Source organism: Apodemus sylvaticus, chromosome 2 (genome assembly GCF_947179515.1).
Source record: "Apodemus sylvaticus chromosome 2, mApoSyl1.1, whole genome shotgun sequence".
NCBI classification, from domain to species: Eukaryota; Metazoa; Chordata; class Mammalia; order Rodentia; family Muridae; genus Apodemus; species Apodemus sylvaticus.
In genome coordinates, this window is record NC_067473.1 from 73,920,738 (window position 1) to 73,940,386 (window position 19,649).

General features: G+C 46.6%; 1 protein-coding gene across 1 annotated transcript; it reads left to right on the top strand.

Annotated features, from left to right (window-relative positions):
- Window positions 1-6,879: 6,879 nt before the first annotated feature.
- On the top strand, window positions 6,880-10,795 carry LOC127677436 (amiloride-sensitive amine oxidase [copper-containing]). The gene is made up of 4 exons (XM_052172519.1): window positions 6,880-8,461; window positions 8,987-9,272; window positions 9,879-10,011; window positions 10,240-10,795. The coding sequence occupies exons 1-4, from the start codon at window positions 6,892-6,894 to the stop codon at window positions 10,504-10,506; spliced, it is 2,256 nt and encodes a 751-aa protein (XP_052028479.1). The 5' UTR covers window positions 6,880-6,891; the 3' UTR covers window positions 10,507-10,795.
- Window positions 10,796-19,649: the final 8,854 nt, after the last annotated feature.

A 19,649-nucleotide genomic window follows, 5' to 3' on the forward strand; every position in this document is an offset into this window, starting at 1 on the left:
GATATATTTTTTATTTACATTTCAAATGATTTCACCTTTTCTAGCCCCCCACTCCCCAAAAATCCCATAAGCCCCTTTCTCTTCCCCTGTCCTCCCTTCCACCCCTTCCCACTTCCCCGTTCTGGTTTTGCCGAATACTGCTTCACTGAGTTTCCAGAACAAGGGGCCACTCCTCCTTTCTTCTTGTACCTCATTTAATGTGTGGATTATGTTTTGGGTATTCCAATTTTCTAGGTTAATATCCACTTATTAGTGAGTGCATACCATGATTCACCTTTTGAGTCTGGGTTACCGCACTTAGTATGATGTTCTCTAGCTCCATCCATTTGCCTAAGAATTTCATGAATTCATTGTTTCTAATGGCTGAATAGTACTCCATTGTGTAGATATACCACATTTTTTGCATCCACTCTTCTGTTGAGGGATACCTGGGTTCTTTCCAGCATCTGGCAATTATAAATAGGGCTGCTATGAACATAGTAGAGCATGTATCCTTCTTACATGGTGGGGAATCCTCTGGGTATATGCCCAGGAGTGGTATAGCAGGATCTTATGGAAGTGAGGTGCCCAGTTTTCGGAGGAACCGCCAGACTGATTTCCAGAGTGGTTGTACCAATTTGCAACCCCACCAGCAGTGGAGGAGTGTTCCTCTTTCTCCACACCCTCTCCAGCACCTGCTGTCTCCTGAATTTTTAATCTTAGTCATTCTGACTGGTGTAAGGTGAAATCTCAGGGTTGTTTTGATTTGCATTTCCCTAATGACTAATGAAGTTGAGCATTTTTTAAGATGCTTCTCTGCCATCTGAAGTTCTTCGGGTGAGAATTCTTTGTTTAACTCTGTACCCATTTTTTAAAAGGGTTGTTTGGTTTTCTGGAGTCTAACTTCTTAGGTTCTTTATATATATTGGATATTAGCCCTCTATCTGATGTAGGATTTTTGTTGGTTGCTGATTTGTCCTTTTGATGGTGTCCTTTGCTGTACAGAAACTTTGTAATTTTATGAGGTCCCATTTGTCAATTTTTGATCTTAGAGCATACACTATTGGTGTTCTGTTCAAAAACTTTCTCCCTGTACCGATGTCCTCAAGGGTCTTCCCCAGTTTCTTTTCTATTAGCTTCAGAGTGTCTGGCTTTATGTGGAGGTCCTTGATCCATTTGGATTTGAGCTTAGTACAAGGAGACAAGGATGGATCAATTAGCATTCTTCTGCATGCTGACCTCCAGTTGACCCAGCACCATTTGTTGAAAAGGCTATCTTTTTTCCATTGGATGTTTTCAGCCCCTTTGTCGAGGATCAAGTGGCCATAGGTGTGTGGGTTCATTTCTGGATCTTCAATCCTATTCCATTGATCCACCTGCCTGTCACTGTACCAATACCATGCAGTTTTTAACACTATTGCTCTGTAGTATTGCTTGAGGTCAGGGATACTGATTCCCCCAGAATTTCTTTTGTTGCTGAGAATAGTTTTAACTATCCTGGGTTTTTTGTTATTCCAGATGAATTTGATAATTGCTCTTTCTAACTCTGTGAAGAATTGAGTTGGGATTTTGATGGGTATTGCATTGAATCTGTATATTGCTTTTGGCAAAATGGCCATTTTAACTATATTGATTCTACCGATCCATGAGCATGGGAGGTTTTCCCATTTTTTGAGGTCTTCTTCCATTTCCTTCTTCAGAGTCTTGAAGTTCTTGTCATACAGATCCTTCACATGTTTGGTAAGAGTCACCCCAAGATACTTTATACTGTTTGTGGCTATTGTGAAGGGGGTCATTTCCCTAATTTCTTTCTCAGCCTGCTTATCCTTTGAGTATAGAAAGGCCACTGATTTGCTTGAGTTGATTTTATAACCTGCCACTTTGCTGAAGTTGTTTATCAGCTGTAGGAGTTCTCTAGTGGAGGTTTTTGGGTCACTTAGGTAGACTATCATGTCATCTGCAAATAATGATAGTTTGACTTCTTCCTTTCCAATTTGTATCCCTTTGACCTCCTTATGTTGTCGAATTGCCCGAGCTAGTACCTCACGTACAATATTGAAAAGATAAGGCGAGAGGGGGCAGCCCTGTCTAGTCCCTGATTTTAGTGGGATTGCTTCAAGTTTCTCTCCATTTAGTTTGATGCTGGCTACCGGTTTGCTGTATATTGCTTTTGTTTAGGTATGGGCCTTGAATTCCTGTTCTTTCCAAGACTTTAAGCATGAAAGGATGCTGAATTTTGTCAAATGCTTTTTCAGCATCCAATGAAATGACCATTTGGTTTTGTTCTTTGAGTTTGTTTATGTAGTGGATTGCACTGATGGATTTCCGTATATTGAACCAACCCTGCATTCCCGGGATAAAGCCTACTTGATCATGGTGGATGATCGTTTTGATGTGTTCTTGGATTTGGTTGGCAAGAATTTTATTGAGTATTTTTGCATCGATGTTCATAAGGGAAATTGGCCTGAAGTTCTCTTTCTTTGTTGGATCTTTGTGTGGTTTTTGTATCAGCGTAATTGTGGCTTCGTAGAAGGAATTGGGTAATGTTCCTTCTGTTTCTATTTTGTGGAATAGTTTGAAGAGTATTGGTGTTAAGTCTTCTTTGAAGGTCTGATAGAATTCTGCACTCAAACCATCTGGTCCTGTGCTTTTTTTCAACCAACACACTTCTAATCTGCTCTGCAGATCATATCCGTTCTGGAGATGATGGCGCCTCTGGACACCTCCTGTCAATAGAACCATGTAATCTATGACCCTTTTGTAATGGCTTCTTTCCTTTAACACAGTGGATGTAATATCCAACAATGGTGTAGCACATGGCAGTGCCTCATTCCTCTCTGTAATGAATAACTGTATCAGTAGCTAAGCATCCAAGTTTCCTCTGCTAATGCCATTGTAAACACTTGTGCACACATCTATGCCAATGTATGGTTTTTTTCTTGAGTATTTATCTAGCAGTGGAATGTCTAGGTCATATGGAAAATTTATGTTTATTCATGTTTTCTAAAGTGACTACCTCATTTTACACTACCACGAACTGTGCATAAGGGTTAAGATTTCTCACTATCTTGCCAACACTTGTTAATGAATCATATTTTTCTGTTCTGCATATTTCATTGCTATTGTTGGTATTTTATCTGATTAGGCACACAGTAGTCGTAAATATTATGAAATAACAGTGACATTTAAATACATAGATGCAATGCATAATGATCAGTAAATGTGGCATGGCTGTCATCTCAGATGTTTGTCATTTGTGTTGAGAAATTTCTATCATTGGAATGGAAAGACATTATGTTAAGTGAAATAAGTCAGGCACAGAAATACAAATTCTTTGTGTTCTCACTTAAGTGTAGAAGCCAAAAGTTGCTCATTGATCTCATAAGAATAGAGAATAGAGCTGGGCATGATGCCTTTTATCAGCTCTTGGGAGTCAGAAGTAGGCAGATCACTGTGAATGTGAGCCCAGTTCCAGGCAGTTCTGGGCCAGCTAGGGCTACATAGTGAGACCCTGTCTTTCCAACACAATTAGAGAGGAGATTATCTAAGATCCAGGAAACCAGGAAGCCTGATGCAAAACAATCTCTCCTAGAAATGGCTGCACACACAAGGCCAGAGTGATGGGAATGTTAGCAGACATGCTGATGTGGGAGAAGGAAAGTTTCACAGGGTCCCACCCTAAAACAAAGAATTATGAGTTATTATAGATACCCTTAATAATTGCTGAGAGAGGGAGAATTAGCCTCTCCCAGGGGTGAGCCCTCCTTATCCATTATCCAGTTCAAATTGGTCAGCCCTGAAACCACAAACTCAAGTCCACAGTAAAACTGGACTTAACAGGTTGTGTTTCTTTATTTGTGCATAAATATATACATGCATATGCATGTATGTAACAATCATAATCAAAGAAAAAGAGTCTATCAATTTGAGAGTTGGAAGAAATGAGAGGGGTTGAAGGGAAGATACATGGAAGGCACCAAAGGGAGAAAGGGAAGAGACAAAATGATGTCACTCTATTTTAATTTAAAGTGTGTGTGTGTGTTGTGTGTGCATGTGTGTCCATAAACAAATAACAAAGCTGAAAAAAATGGCCAGTAAATGTCTCCTTTGCCTTCACTCTAATATCTGAACACGACACTATGATATTACACAGAGTGTAACAGAAAAAGCCAAGGACAGTTCTTGTGAAAGATTGCCACCTGTCGAAGGGGAAATTACAGGGAAATAGTCCAAGGACACTTGTACTTCAGCCAGCAGCACCCTAGCACCTTTCCAGGGAGGAACCCCATGGGTTATAGGTTCCCAGCTAGATTGACCCATACCTCACCCTGTCCCTCCCTGTGGGGCGGGGTCCAATATCTTCAAGAAGACTTCTGGGGTCAGTGGCCAGGAACAAAGTCTGAGAGCTGGGGAGCGACGGAGCAGAGGACACAGGTGGGTGCTGATGGAACACCAAACAGGTCATCAGGGAAGGGGCAAGAGCGAGGTGACTAAACATGGTGTGAGGGGTGGGGGCAGGACTACAGAGAGGGAGGGGATCCAGGAAGCTCAAGAGCCCAGGATGGGCTGCGGAAGGCCATCACAGCAGCTCCCGGTGAGAGGAGAGGGCTCTGTAAGAGGGCGGCTGGCCTTCCACCCCTCTGAAGCTGGAAGGGTCAGTAGCTATCAAGTTCTCCCTTGCCTCTGTGGCTCTGCTGAAGGTCCCTCCTCCACACTGCCCATGTGACTTCAGAAGAGAGGATTCTAAATGTCTGCCGCATTGCTAAAGCAGAAACACATTTGTAGATAAGAGGTTGTAAAGAGGGAAGCCAGGCATAGCGGGCAGGAAAACACTAGGAACACATGATACTTACTTTACAATTCCAGCCCCACCTTCCAGAAAGCTAGGAAAAGATCAGTGGTTGGTGTGTGTGTGTGTGTGTGTGTGTGTGTGTGTGTGTGTGTGTGTGTATGGAGAGCTTGGAGGATTTGGGGGGAAAGAATGACAGACTATTACCTAACATCGTGGTAGCAGGTGCCTGTCGTTACACGTCAGGATCCTGGGTATTAATGGGGTGTCCCTGCGTCTCAGATATTACACACGGAACACTATGATGGGTGCTGAGAGCAGAGGACACTGGGGCAAGGGGTAGGGGACAAGGGATGTGAGGTAGCACTCTGCACTTCTTGGTCAAGGTACCTATGAAACTAAAAACACTCTCAAAATTGAAGTCTAGGACTGAGCAGTCCAGTTAGAGGGCCAGTGGAACGTCTAGGTAAGACTCCAAGTTCTGCCTGAATCTCCTGGTTGTGAGTGGAAGGCACAAAGCAGTTTCTCTGTTGAGAAATACCACTGGGAGGGGCTTCCCACTGAGGCAAGCAGTAGCAAGGTCAGGTCAGAATCTGGGGAAATCAGAGCTCATAACAATGACAGAAACCAACTTGTATGCAGAAGCCAACTTGTGTGCAGGAGCCAAGGTCTCCTGGGAACTTTGCACGTAACAGGGCCTGACAGACTTACCTCTGGGTACAAGGGAGTTCAGGAAGATGGACACTTAAGACTCCTAGAATCCCAGAGACACTACATACATACATACATACATAATATTTTCCTGGTGACTTGGGGACAAAGTTGGGGGTAAAGATCCTGACTTTGCCCTCCCCATAGAGGAAAGAAGAATGGCTTGTTTCTGACTTGCTGTCTGGGATGACCTGACTAGGGAGCTCCTATAGCCTTTGATGGTCAAGGAACCACTGTGCACGTACTACGGTGAGGGGCAGGAGAACATGGGAAGGGTTGTGCCTATGCTGCTGATATGGTCTGGAGCGTCTACCACCCTTGGCGTGCTGTGGTCCAGACTGCATCATCAAGGGCTCAGTTTAAAGGAAGAGCACCCAGATGCTCTGGAAGGCCAGATGTGCTCCAGACTTTCAATTTAACATCTGGTTTGCTTAGAGTGGCACATGATGCTGTTGTCATTTCCATTTCACAGTCGAGACCTAGGGGAACTTAAGCAAGATGGCCAAGACCGTACAAGTTGCCCTCATGATGGCATTTACTAGGATATGAACCCAAGACAAACCCAAGGGCCTGCACGTTGAACAGCTACACTGAGTCTTTAAAAGCCGTCCCGAATGGGTCCTTTATTGTTGGAGAGATGACTCAGATGACAGAACTTACCCTGCAAGTGCAGGAACCTGAGTTTAATCCCATAGCCCACATGAAATTTCATCAGTCATGGTCCAAGCTTGTGATCACACTGCTGGGGAGGCAGGGACAGGAAAGCCCTGGAGCATGCTGGGTGGCAGGCCTGGAGAAATCAGTGGTTTTCAGTAAAGGTCAGAGGATTCGCCTTACAAGAATGAGGAATGAGGAGAGAAGTACTGGAATTTAACTTCTCCCCTATGCGTGTATGAATACATGGCACACACACACACACACACACACACACACACACACACGTCCTTACACAGATATACAAGCACACATACACATACACACAACTTCACAAAAGGTGGTCCTTTTGCAATGAGTATAACCCTCTGCTGTACCAAGATATGAGGCTTTGTAGCACTTGGGGTTCAGTTCTTGGGCTGCTGTGACTCATGTCCCTGACTGAGGAAAATGTTCCTCTTTTGAAATAAACTGTCAGAAAGGTCCAAACATGGGAGTGTGTGCAGACAATGAAGTCAGCAGGAGTATAAGAGGGAAACAGAAGAGAAGAGAAGCAGTGGGCGCATGACAGAGGACTGGACAGCGTTAGGAACCATGAGTGCGGCGGACCCAGAGACCCCATCTCCGCCTTCTGTTTGAATTACAGGGGAAGCTAGCAGGAGGAGCATGCTAGGGCCAGGGACAAGCTTCTGGGAGGTGCTCAGTCAGTTGAGGGTTATATTCAAGTCCTCTCCTCCACTCTGCTGTGTTCCAGAACCATGAGGCTGGCACGGAGGAGTCTGGCCTTCAGCTGGGCAACTGTCGTATTAGTTCTACAGGCGGCAGCCCCAGCATCTGCTGTGAGGACTCCTTGTGACAAAGGGAAGGTGTTTGCCGACCTGAGCCCCCAGGAGATAAAGGCTGTGCACAGCTTCCTGATGAGCAGGAAGGATCTGGGGCTGCAACCATCCAAGAAACTGACGCTGGCCAAGAACTCTGTGTTTCTCATTGAGATGCTACTGCCTAAGAAGAGGTATGTGCTGAAATTTCTGGATGAAGGAAGAAAAGGTCCTGTCCGGGAAGCCAGGGCCATCATCTTCTTCGGTGCCCAGGATCACCCCAATATCACTGAGTTTGCTGTGGGGCCCCTGCCACAGCCCCACTACATTCGAGCGCTATCCCCGAGGCCAGGGCACCACCTGTCCTGGTCATCCAGACCCATCTCCACAGCAGAGTACGACCTCCTCTACCACATGCTGAAGAAAGCCACCACACCTCTGCACCAGTTTTTCCTTGACACCACTGGCTTCTCATTCCTGGGCTGTGAGGACCGGTGCTTGACGTTTACCGACGTGGCTCCACGCGGTGTGGAGTCGGGTCAGCGCAGAAGCTGGCTCATCGTGCAGCGTTACGTGGAAGGTTACTTCCTGCATCCCACGGGGCTGGAGATCCTAGTGGATCACCGTAGCACAGACGTCCAGGACTGGAGAGTGGAACAGCTCTGGTATAACGGCAAGTTCTACAGCAGCCCAGAGGAACTGGCTCGGAAATATGCAACTGGAGATGTGGACACTGTGGTCCTCGAGGACCCACTGCCCGGTGGCGCAGAGCAGCCGCCATTGTTCTCTTCCTACAAGCTCCGGGGGGAATTCCACACGCCAGTCACTGCTGCTGGTCCCCGCGTTGTCCAGCCCAGAGGCCCCCGATATAAGCTAGAGGGCAACACTGTGCTCTATGGAGACTGGAGCTTCTCTTACCGGCTAAGATCCTCTTCTGGGCTGCAGCTCTTTAACGTGCTCTTCGGAGGTGAGCGTGTTGCCTACGAGGTCAGTGTGCAGGAGGCCGTGGCACTGTATGGAGGACACACGCCTGCAGGCATGCAGACTAAGTATATTGATGTTGGCTGGGGCCTGGGCAGCGTCACTCACGAATTGGCCCCTGGCATTGACTGTCCGGAGACCGCTACTTTCCTCGATGCCTTCCACTATTATGACAGCGATGGCCCCGTCCATTATCCCCACGCTCTGTGCCTCTTTGAGATGCCCACAGGGGTGCCCCTTAGGCGCCACTTTAACTCAAACTTTAGAGGTGGCTTCAACTTCTACGCGGGTTTGAAGGGCTATGTGCTGGTGTTGCGGACGACATCAACAGTCTATAATTATGATTATATTTGGGATTTCATCTTCTACCCTAACGGCGTGATGGAGACTAAGATGCACGCCACTGGATATGTCCATGCGACCTTCTACACCCCCGAGGGACTGCGTCACGGCACTCGCCTGCACACCCACCTGCTTGGCAACATCCACACCCACCTGGTGCACTACCGTGTTGACCTGGACGTGGCAGGTAGGACTCACTACCCGTCTCTCTCTCAGGCACTCGGCTGCTTCTCATTCACAGACTCCTCCACAGGGGATGGTCTGAGACTGTCTGAGCCACATCCGTGTTATTCTTCCTGTCTGCTTCCTAGCAATATGAAGCAGTGTGTGTTCCCCTAGGCAGGGAAAAGTATCCTAGGGCCACTCTGTATGTGAAGTGTGCATCTCCCCTGGCCTTGGGTTCAGTAGGTTGGTAGATATGGAGTCAGGAAGGGGTGAGGGTCCAGGTAGGTAACAGATTCTGAAGCCTGGTACTTTGAAATGGAGCCCAGTGCCTTCTGAGGTGGCTCCGAGAACTATCCTCTACCTCCCCTGGTTTCTTTTCCTTTGTCACTGCCATTACCATGATGTCCCATCACCGAGCCAGTGCCAGCTCTCAACACCACATGTTCTTTACTGCTGCGCGAGGTCTAGGATAGACATCTTCCGCACAGCAAGGTTTCTCTTCCTGTATTTGAGTCTCTCCCTCCGTCTCCTCTCACGCCCCTCCCAGGCACCAAGAACAGCTTCCAGACACTGGAGACGAAGCTGGAGAACATCACCAACCCCTGGAGCCCAAGTCACTTGCTGGTCCAGCCCACCCTTGAGCAGACCGAGTACTCCCAGGAGCAACAGGCTGCGTTCCGCTTTGGGCGGACACTGCCCAAATACCTGCTCTTTAGCAGCCCCCAAAAGAACCCTTGGGGCCACAGGCGTAGCTACCGCCTGCAGATCCACTCTATGGCTGAGCAGGTGCTACCACCAGGATGGCAGGAGGAACAGGCTGTCACTTGGGCCAGGTGAGGAGACCCCCCCGAAGGGGCTCCCTTCCCTGATTGTGTGTGCCTGTGTGCCTGTGTGTGTGCCTGTGTGCACCTGTGTGTGCCTGTGTGCGCCTGTGTGTGCCTGTGTGTGCCTGTGTGTACCTGTGTGCGCCTCTGTGTGCCTGTGTGTGCCTGTGTGTGCCTGTGTGTGCCTGTGTGTGCCTGTGTACGCCTCTGTGTGCCTGTGTGCCTGTGTGCACCTGTGTGTGCCTGTGTGCACCTGTGTGTGCCTGTGTGCACCTGTGTGCGCCTGTGTGCGCCTGTGTGCGCCTGTGTGCGCCTGTGTGCACCTGTGTGCCTGTGTGCACCTGTGTGTGCCTGTGTGTGGTTCGTTTCTCCAGGCTCTGAGCTTGTGTGTGTTTGTAGGTGTGTACTCTTCTGCCCTTGGGGAGGGAGGGGTGGGGCTCACAGGGCTCCTGGCCTTTGAGTTATGATGGGCATTCTTCAAGACTCCCGGGAGACAGTCCTAATCATCATCTGTGGAAGCAACCATTTCACCATCTTTGGCCCCACAGGTGCTCCCTGGAAGGGACCCAAAGGCAGCCCCGGTTCCTAGAGACGCCTGACTTCTCTTGTCTGCAGGTATCCCTTGGCTGTGACAAAGTATCGGGAATCTGAGTGCTACAGCAGCAGCCTCTACAACCAGAATGACCCCTGGGATCCTCCCGTGGTCTTTGAGGAGTTCCTGCGGAACAATGAGAACATTGAAAATGAGGTACTGACCCCATCCCCACCTCTGCCCGCTCAGGCCTTGTGGTCTCAGAATTACGGCTTTTCTAGTGTATGTTAAGTTCAGGGTCATGATAGATCCGTCCACCTCTCCAGTGGGACTGGGAGCATCTTGGGGAGTTTGTAGACACATCTTTGAAGCCAAGCCAAAGTACCCTTCGATGGCTGGTACCCAGCACTGCTCTGTCCACTAACGCCTTGGTCTCGCCCATAGGATTTGGTGGCCTGGGTGACAGTGGGCTTCCTGCACATCCCTCACTCAGAGGATATCCCCAACACAGCCACACCTGGAAACTCTGTGGGTTTCCTGATCCGGCCCTTCAACTTCTTCCCAGAGGACCCATCCTTGGCATCTAGGGACACTGTGATAGTGTGGCCCCAGGACAAGGGCCACAACCATGTCCAGCGCTGGATCCCTGAGGACAGGAACTGCTCGGTGTCTCCTCCTTTCAACTACAATGGGACCTACAAGCCTGTGTGATGGCTCTGACTCCAGCCTCTGCAGCAGTAGTCCCTGAGCCTCACAAAGACAGGGAAAACAAGCAAACAAACTTCTGCTTCTGCCCTGCGTGCTGCTTTTGAGTAGCAGGGGAGGGATGGCTCTATTCCTGTTTAATCACCACACCTTCCAAAGACTTCCATGACCAATGCAAAGGAAGAATCACAGAATTCTCTCCAGGTTGTTGGTTTTTTTTGTTTTTAAACATTTGAGGCTTTTAACTTCCTATCAGAAGACTTTAGGGAAATTGTCTCACCTCAGTGATGGCGCAAGAAAGGAAATTCCTGTGAAAATCTAATAAAATGACACCTTTGCCCATTAGACATTGGTCTAGTGTCTGCGGTTTACCCCATGATCTCTTTCTAAACCTGCGCGCGCGCACACACACACACACACACACACACACACACACACATTGATTTGTTGCAATTCTGTCTGTAAAAAGCCTAGGGCAAGCCAATGCCAGTGGGCTGCTAAAACAGATTCAAACCTTCTCTCTGTTATGAAGGAAAATAAGGCTATAGGTGGCTTAGAAGAGCATTTCCAAAGAGCTCAAAAGATAACAGCATCAGAAAATCCAGAGGGCAAGCAGGTCCTGTGAACAATGCCTTCGCCCATGCCTTCCCCCATCCCACAGCCACTTCCCTCTCTCCCTCCCTCCCCTCCCTCCTTCCCCTTCCTTCCCTCTCTTTCTCTCCCTCCCTCCCTCCCCCTCCCTCCCTTCCTCCTCCTCCCTCCCTTCCTCTCACTCCCTCCCTCTCCCTCCTCCCTCCCTCCCTCCTCCCTCCCCCTCCCTCTCCCCTTCCCTCTCCCCTCCCTCTCCCTCCCTCCCCCTCCCTCTCCCTCCCTCCTTCTCCCTCTCTCTGTGAAGAGCAGTCACACATGGACCATGCAGTGGATGCTGACCACAGAGGGGGTTTGTGACAGCTCAGGTGATAGATACAGGCTGCTCTCTCTGTCTTCAGCTCAATTGTGCTATGAATCTAAATTGTTCTAAAAACAAAATGTTGTGGTTCCCCAGCATTCCACCAAGGTGCATTAGGTAGCTAATGGTTGCAGGGGGTGGGGGGGGGGAAACAGCTATACTCAGTAATGATGTAAACACTGGTAAATTACACTTGCTCAATCCCCAACCCACGCCCAGGAAAGCATGGGCTACAGAAAGGAAGAAACCCAAGGAAGTCCAGTGGGCTACAGAAAGGAAGAATGAATGAATAAATGAATGAATGAATGAATGAATGAATGAAGATATGAAAGTAAGAGGGGATTTGCTACCAAGGAGTTTGGCATGAGGGTAGGAGGGTAATGAGGGAGATATTATCAAAGTGTTGTCTATGGATAAAATTGTGGAAGAAAAATTTTTAAGTTTTTTTTAAGACTTATTTATTTATGTTATGTATATAAGTGCCCTGTAGCTGTCTTCAGACACACCAGAAGAGGGCATCAGATCTCATTACAGATGATTGTGAACCACCATGTGGTTGGTGGAAACTGAACTCAGGATCTCTGGAAACGCAGACAGTGCTCTTAACCACTGAGCCATATTTCCAGCCCCCAAAAAATTTTAATTTTTTATGAGTAATGTGTTCACATCATCTCCTCCATCTTCCTCCCCCTTCCCAAGCCTCTCATGTCCCCTCCTCCACACTTGCTCCCAAATTTATGACCTCCTCTTATTATTATAGTCACAAAGAAACACACACACACCTGCTAAGCCCATTTTGTGTTGTCTATATCTACGTGTTAGGGCTGACCATTTGGGATTGAATAACCTGTCAGAGAGATTTTTTTTTTTCCTGAAGAAAACTGACTCTCCCTCTCTCAGCAGCCACTAATTTCCTGTAGGGCCGCATCAAGTGCTGGGGTCTTACCGGTTTCCTTGGCCACACTCATGTGGTGCTGGGCTCATCCTCATGCAGGGCTGATGTAGGCCTTATTGCTGAGATACCATGGGTCAGTTTTCTTGTCTTGACTAGAGACTGTCTCACGGCAGACGTTACCTGTCCTCCGACTCTTATGAACATCCCTGTAATTTTCCCTGGGTCTTTAGTCTGTACTGCGGATGGATCAGCTGCGATTGGGAAGGCTACAGTCACTCATTCTCTGCAGATCAGTTCTGGATCTCTGGGGTAGTGCCCTTCCATTTCAAACAGAAGCTTACCTAGTGAGGGCTAAGAGTCACACTTCTCTGTAGCTAGTGGCTATGATAAACAGTGGTTCTCGACCTGTGGCTAGTGGCTATCAGAAAACATATTTCCAGTGGTCTTAGGGACTGAGACTCTGCTCAGTAGCAAAATTACAGTCATGAAGTAGCAACAAAAAGAAATTTATGGTTCAGAGTTCCTGAGACCATCAGAAATGTGTGTTTTCTGATGACTGCAACCCACAGTTGAGAATGGCTGGTTTAGAAGTCAATTAGAATTCTATCGGTTTAGGAAAGAAGACCTCTCCAGGCATGGTAGTTGGCTAGGTTTACAGTGCCGGGTGTGGATTCCCTCCTATTTGAGTGGGCATGAGGTCTAACTGGGCAGGTGTTGACTACCCCAGGGTAAGAGTGTCACTATTACAGTGTTGGGCGTGTCTTGCCATGGCTTCTCATTGTTGTGGGTCACAGGCATCCCTCCTAGGTAGGACTGTCACTGATTTTCTTCCTTGGCAGCCTGCAGAGGACCTTTCAATCCTATGAAAGCTGGACCTTAGAGATGAGACTTCCAGGCCAGTTCCTGCTCAATTCCTCCCAGTCCTGTGTGCAAAGGGGATGATGTCTTTAACAAACATCACCTGCAAGTTGTGAGAAGCAACAAATGCCAATGGCAATAGCTCACAGTGCTTTAGCATCTCTGGATCCCTCGCCTCGAAAACTGAAAAGAAGATTTCTCGTACCTGGCACTGAAGTTTTTTGGTAAATAAGAATCTATGATCCTTATGATAAACATTATCACTCTGTGTGGCATAACTCCATTTAATGAGTATGTTTATTTTAAACTTTATTATTTAAAAATGTTGTAAAAAATTCACACATCAAAATTAACCAGATCCAAAGAGTATACAATGCAGCGAGCTTCTACACTGTCACAGCAGCCATTCAGAACAGGAGCTGCGGGGCTTCACATTAGATTTTGTACTTTCACTATCAAACACATTCTATGAACTTATCCACTACCAAAGAGCAAAAGTTATATTACAGAGCTAGAATCACAAAAGCAATTAGCTTTATCATCTTTTATTACTTAATTTATTACCTACATCCAGTCCTTTCTTGTTCTATTTTCTATATATTGTAGGGGATCCACATGTATATTTTTTACCTCTATGTATGTATGTATGTTTGTGTGTGTGTGTGTGTGTGTGTGTGTGTGTGTGTGTATAAAACCTATCTGTCTATGAACCTATCTATGTATGGAAACAAGAAGTCAGTTAATACTACCCACGTTTAACAGACTAGTACCAGTAGTTTCTCACCTAGGTCCTATGACCTGTCTAATCAGACTCTCAGCCTTGATAATAGTGTCCGGTGTGAATTCCAACTTGCAGAATGGGTCTTGAATCCAATCGGAAGTGATCGGTATTTATGTCAGTATTGCACCAGTGGGCCAGTTTGGTTGTAGCTTGCTCTTTCTAATTCTTTGCAAGCCGTTTTTAGTTGAAAATCACCCAAGTCCAGTGCCCCCTGCTGGTAGAGGACATGCAGCAACACTGATTTCTGAGCAGTGGTCAGGACCTCTGATGATCTGCCCACCATTCCTTGTGTTCCTGGAAAGCTGACACTGTCTCATCCGCTTTACACTTACTGGGACCTTTCTAACCTCCACAGCCTCCAGGATGAGCAGCCTGCTGCTTTCATCTCCATTTTAAATTTATTACAATCGAAGCTTAGAGAATTTAAACGTGCCCAGGATCGCATAGCTCATCCTTAGTCATGTGATTCCGCAGGATTTCAACCCAGGCAGCTCAACTCCAGAGCCCACAGTTTTAATATTTATACTAAAGTTCAAAATGCTTTCCCCAAACGGTAATTTGTTATACTAAAGGTAGTTTTTCTGTCAGCATATCTCTCTGCCTCTCCAGGACATAAACACTTTGATTCCTTTAACACCAAGCCTTGGGCTGCTTTGACTTGTGGTTGATCTGCTAATGAATCTTCTGCAAATGATACACCAAGAAAATGGAAAGTCATGAGAATTTCTCTACATAAGGCTCACCATAAGATATTTGTAGGAGAGGAAGGAAAGAGACACACACAGGAGTCTGAGCAGTAGAGGTGATTGGGAACTGAGACGTCGCAGTTCTTAGAGGAGGAAGCTCACCTAATAGGCTACCTTGGAGCAGAAAGTGCCTACGTTCTCTCTCCTCTGCTGCCATCCAGAGCCATGGGGTTGGCATGCAGGAGCCTGGGACTGGATTGGGCAACTGGCATCCAGATGATGCAGACAGTAGTAGCAGAGTGCCCAATGTCGACTCAGATGACAATGTCAAGGTATTCCCACCCATGGGTGCCCACAAGCTGGGATGAGTGTATACCTTTCTGATGAACCAGAAGAAACTGGGCATCACCATTTGCCAAGGACTTAGTGTGTCTCATTGCAGTGCTGCTTCCAAGAAGAAGGGTGTGCTGGATTTTCTGCACATCTTGTGCACAGGATACATACCTCAACCCCAGCTTTGCCCAACATTGTTATTTGAGAACAATGAACACACTGAAGACGAGGTTCCAAAGCAGTCTGCCCTGTCTTCTCCTGGCCTTAGTCCAACCAGGAGCAGCCCCTGAAACGCAGAGTGCTGCTTGGTGTATGAGGAGGAGGGCTAGGGTTCACGATACGGCACAGCCGTATCCACTAGAAATGGCGAGTCTCTACACCAGCACAGCTGCTTCACACAGTTCCTGCAAAGCTGAGCGGATTGCTACAACCGCTGTCCTCCTATCTCCCACTTTTGGATTTTGGTCTCTGTGTATTGTACTCTTGGGAGCTGTCTGAATTATGATTCAATTTATGTCTTTTCCTGAGAAAAATTACGTCTGAATCTTTTTAAGGAACGTCCTAAAAGTAGTTCTATCCGGCCACTATTTGGAAGTCTTCCGTAAGCCCAGACAAGCACGTAGCTAGATGAGGCCATTCCTCCAGGAATCTTCTTGGGGTGTCTGTCCCTGGGTAACCTCAAACAGTGTAATTAGTGCAGGGTAAACAGAGACAGCTGACAAACTCTGGCCAGGAAAACAGGTTACAGATCCAAGGTCTCTTTTTATGGTAGGCTTAGAGAGATCTGAAAATGTAGTTTAAAAATAGGAGGTCGTACAGGGTCCACTCCTGGAGAAATAAAACTTAGTAAATAAGATAAATTGACTAAAATAAACTTTTTCTACTTCATATGTAGATGATGAAACATTTTGTAAAAGAAGTTAGGCAATACTATTTGCTATAAATAAAAAATATTTCTATTCATAAAAAGACTGCTTCAGATATTTCATTTGTCTGATTCCAAACAGCAAACACTGCCAGAGTAAAAGCAGGCTGTCATATAATAAATGTGGTTGCTTTGGAGAAGACATTCTTTTGTTTTTTTTAAATTGGAGTTATAGAGATAATAATAATAATAATAATAATAATAATAATAATAATAAATTTTGTTTGTATTTTCTAATTGTGACTGAACTTGTAACCCTGGAGATGTAATGGCAAGTCAAACTTACATTCTGTACAACTTAGATAACTATTATTCTACATTTGTTCCATTTGCACCCGGTTTCTAGTTAGTCAGAATCTCAAAAATAGCCTGATTGTTAACTAGTCAGAGCCACAGAAGCGGCCTAATTGCCCGCAAGTTGGCTGAGAGATTCTCCTGACCATGACGCCTGGCTCCCTCCCTCCCCTCATTGCCTCTTTATGTCCTCTGTGGGCTGTCCTGTTAGGAAGCATCCCTCAACCCTGGGGAAGTCCCCCGGGGAAGAGCCCTAGCAATGACAGATGTTCCCACATCTTTAAAATATGACTGAGAACTCATTTGGAAGACTGGAGGCACATCTATAAATGCCCGAGGCCAGAATCCTCTCCGGGGGCAGATACTCGACGCCCTCCTGTCCACTGAAGCCTGGGTTTCTTCCACAGAATGCAGTGGCTTCCCACACATCCCTGACTTTAAGGATGTCCCAAGCAGAACCTCACCTAGAACTCCATGGATTTCTTGCTTCATCCATTCAAGTTTTTCCCAGAGGGCCCCTTGATGACTTCTAGAGACCTGAGGTTGTAGCCTCAGGGTAAAAATCACAACCATGTCCAGTGTTGGATCCCCGGGGACAAGACTTGCATGATGCCTCCCCATTTCAGCTACAATTTTACCTCCGACCCTAGATGATGGACTCAGCGCTAGCTGCTGGGGACCAGCATGAGAGCCCCACAGAGACAGACCAACACTTCAGTTTCACCACTTTATGATGCTTCCTAGAGCTGAGGGAGACAGTGCTGCATGCTCAGTTACACAGCTAAGGGCTTCTTTCATGCTTTCTAGTTTACCCTCCAAAGCACTCCACATCCAGGGCAGAAGAAGTCCATGGGATGCTGGATTTAAATATCTGACCTTTTCGGCTCCCACTCAGTGGAACTGCCCCTTGTCAGGGCATACACAAGGAGCTACTATGGGGAATTGCCAATGAAATTTCCAACCTTCCTTCTTTGGCCACTGCTCCAGAATCTGATATACTCCCAAAATCTCTTTATAATAATGGTTCTCAATCTTTACTGCAACCTCTTAATTTGATTTTTCATGTTGGGGTAACTCCCAACCATAAAATTATTTTCATTGCTACATCATAATTGTGATTTTGCTACTATCATGAATCATAACATAAATATTTTTGGAGATTGAGGTTTGCCAAATAGGTAGCAATTCACAGATTGAGAACTGCTACTTTACCAGTATGTAAGTTAGTGTATACTGACTCATTGCAGTATTGTCTATAACAACAGAAGCCTGGAAACAACAGACTTTCTATCTGTGGGGAAGAACAGTTCAATAAAGTAGGGGACAACTGTACTGGTACCTGGTAATGGATAAAGGGGTAATCCCAGCCAGACTGGCTGTAGGGGAAGCCCTGTAGGACTTACCTAGTAGCAAAAGAAAATAGCACAGAGAAGCATGGATACAGTGCCAGTTTCTATGAAGCAAGAGAGGGGTCTTAAGATCTGTCTCTCCAGAATTTAGAGTTGGGAGATGTATGGGTGCCTGCATGATGCAGGAAAAGACAGGTTTTCTATAGCGCCTCCATTAGAAACAGAGCCCGGAGGAGCTGGAGAGTTGGGGTTGGGACAGTAGATCTATCCGTAATGCACTTGCGTAATAAGCATGTGGTCTTTGAGATCAGATCCTCAATATCCATCTAAAGTTCAGCATAGTTGCATCTGTAATCACAGGGCCGTTGACACAGACAGATTTTCCCTACAGCCAGACTGTTTGGAACTCACTGGTTGGCAAGTCTCACTGAATCAGTTAGCTGTCCCAATTCCTTGAGAGACCATGTTGACATAAGGGAAACAGCTGCGTAAACTACACAATTTAGACCTTCACCCTTCACACGCATACACAAACATGTCCTGTTTGGCTTCTCTGTTGCTGTTATAAACACCATGACCTAAAGGGGTTTATCTAGCTTGCAATTCCAAGAAACAGTCTTTCACTGAGGAACGTCAGGGCACGAACTTTCAACCAGGAATCTGGGGAAGAAACCATGGAGGAACACAGGTCGCTGATTTGCTTCCAGACACATGTTCAGATAGCTTTCATATACAATCCATAACTGTCTGCCCAAGGATGGCACCATCCCCAGTGAGCTATGCCCTCTTCCATCAATTAACAATCAATAAAATGCCCTGGGCCTAGGCTACTGGGTGGCTCGAGTCTTTAATCCCAGCACTTAGAAAGCAGAGACAGAAGTGGGGTGGGTAGAGGGTGGCAGATCTCTGTGAGTTCCAGGTCAATCTGGTCTGAATAGTGATTTTGAGACCAGCAAAATCTACAGTGATATCCTGTCTTAACAAAGAAAAGAAGGGGGGAAGGATGGAAGGAGACAGACAGAGAGACAGAGAGAAAGAAAGGGGAAGGGAGAGAGGAGATGTCCTCTCAAGTCAATCTGGAGGAAGCAGTCCCTCAATTAGGATTCTCTCTTCCCAGGCATCTCTAGTTTATGTCAAGTTGACAAAAACTAACCAGCATACATGAGTGCTCCAAATATTTTTTTGTGAATTTTTGTGAATACAGAAACAAGTTACAAGTCCAGGCATATTCTGTACACAGAGAAAGAAGCATGCAAAACAAAGAAAGTCATTGAAGAACACAGAAGCAAGAAGGTGCCCACAATGTGTGGAAGGGGTCTAGAGCACATGAACAACTCTGCGCTGGGTGTGGGATTTTCTCCCCGGGGCCTTTTGACAAAGGAAACAAAGAAGCAAGCAGACAGGCAACTCCACGCTGACCCTTCAGCACCGTGACTCCCAAATGGTGCAAAGTTGTCCTCCATTTCAGAGGCCAGACCACCAAGGATCAGGAAAGACAGCCATGGAAAACCAGGGACAGCTAAGCTCAAGGGTCACTAAAGCTAATCCCATTCTCTCTCCTACATGATGAAAGGAAAGCTGTAATTCTTAGATCAACAATGTACCTGAGCTCAGAGGAAAGGAAGTTGAAGCCCCTGGGGGCATGCAGCTGCTGTGAACACCTTTCCTGTACACAGGTGTGCATGCACATGGGTGCCTGTGACACACGGAAGAGGACTTTTGTCACCCTGACTACTCTGCATAGCTTAAGAACAGAAAGATGCCTCTTCTCTTTGCTTCCATGGCTGACTGTGGGCTGTGTTCTTGGGGTGCTCAGTGGTACTTTTTGAGTCAGAAGAGAGACTACCAGAGCAGAGCTCAAAAAGTTCAGATGCAAAACCAAAGAGACTGATGGGGAAGGCCAAAACAAGGGACAGGACATGGTGAGAGGGACAGAAGAAAGGCAGATGGCCATACATCGCTGTCTAGGGTGGCAGTGTAGGCCCCCTCCGAGAGATAGACTGCGGGAATGACATGCCACCTGCCTGCAGCACGCTAACAGGCTCTCCTGTCTTCTTTAACACCTGCTGTCACAGTGTC

What these genes read in the sequence shown, in the direction of transcription:
- LOC127677436 (XM_052172519.1), top strand. Translation starts at nt 6,892, where the DNA reads ATGAGGCTGGCACGGAGGAGTCTGGCCTTCAGCTGGGCAACTGTCGTA. An exon ending in TGTTGACCTGGACGTGGCAG is followed by an intron (nt 8,462 to 8,986) that starts GTAGGACTCACT and finishes CGCCCCTCCCAG; the next exon opens with GCACCAAGAACAGCTTCCAG. An exon ending in ATGAGAACATTGAAAATGAG is followed by an intron (nt 10,012 to 10,239) that starts GTACTGACCCCA and finishes TCTCGCCCATAG; the next exon opens with GATTTGGTGGCCTGGGTGAC.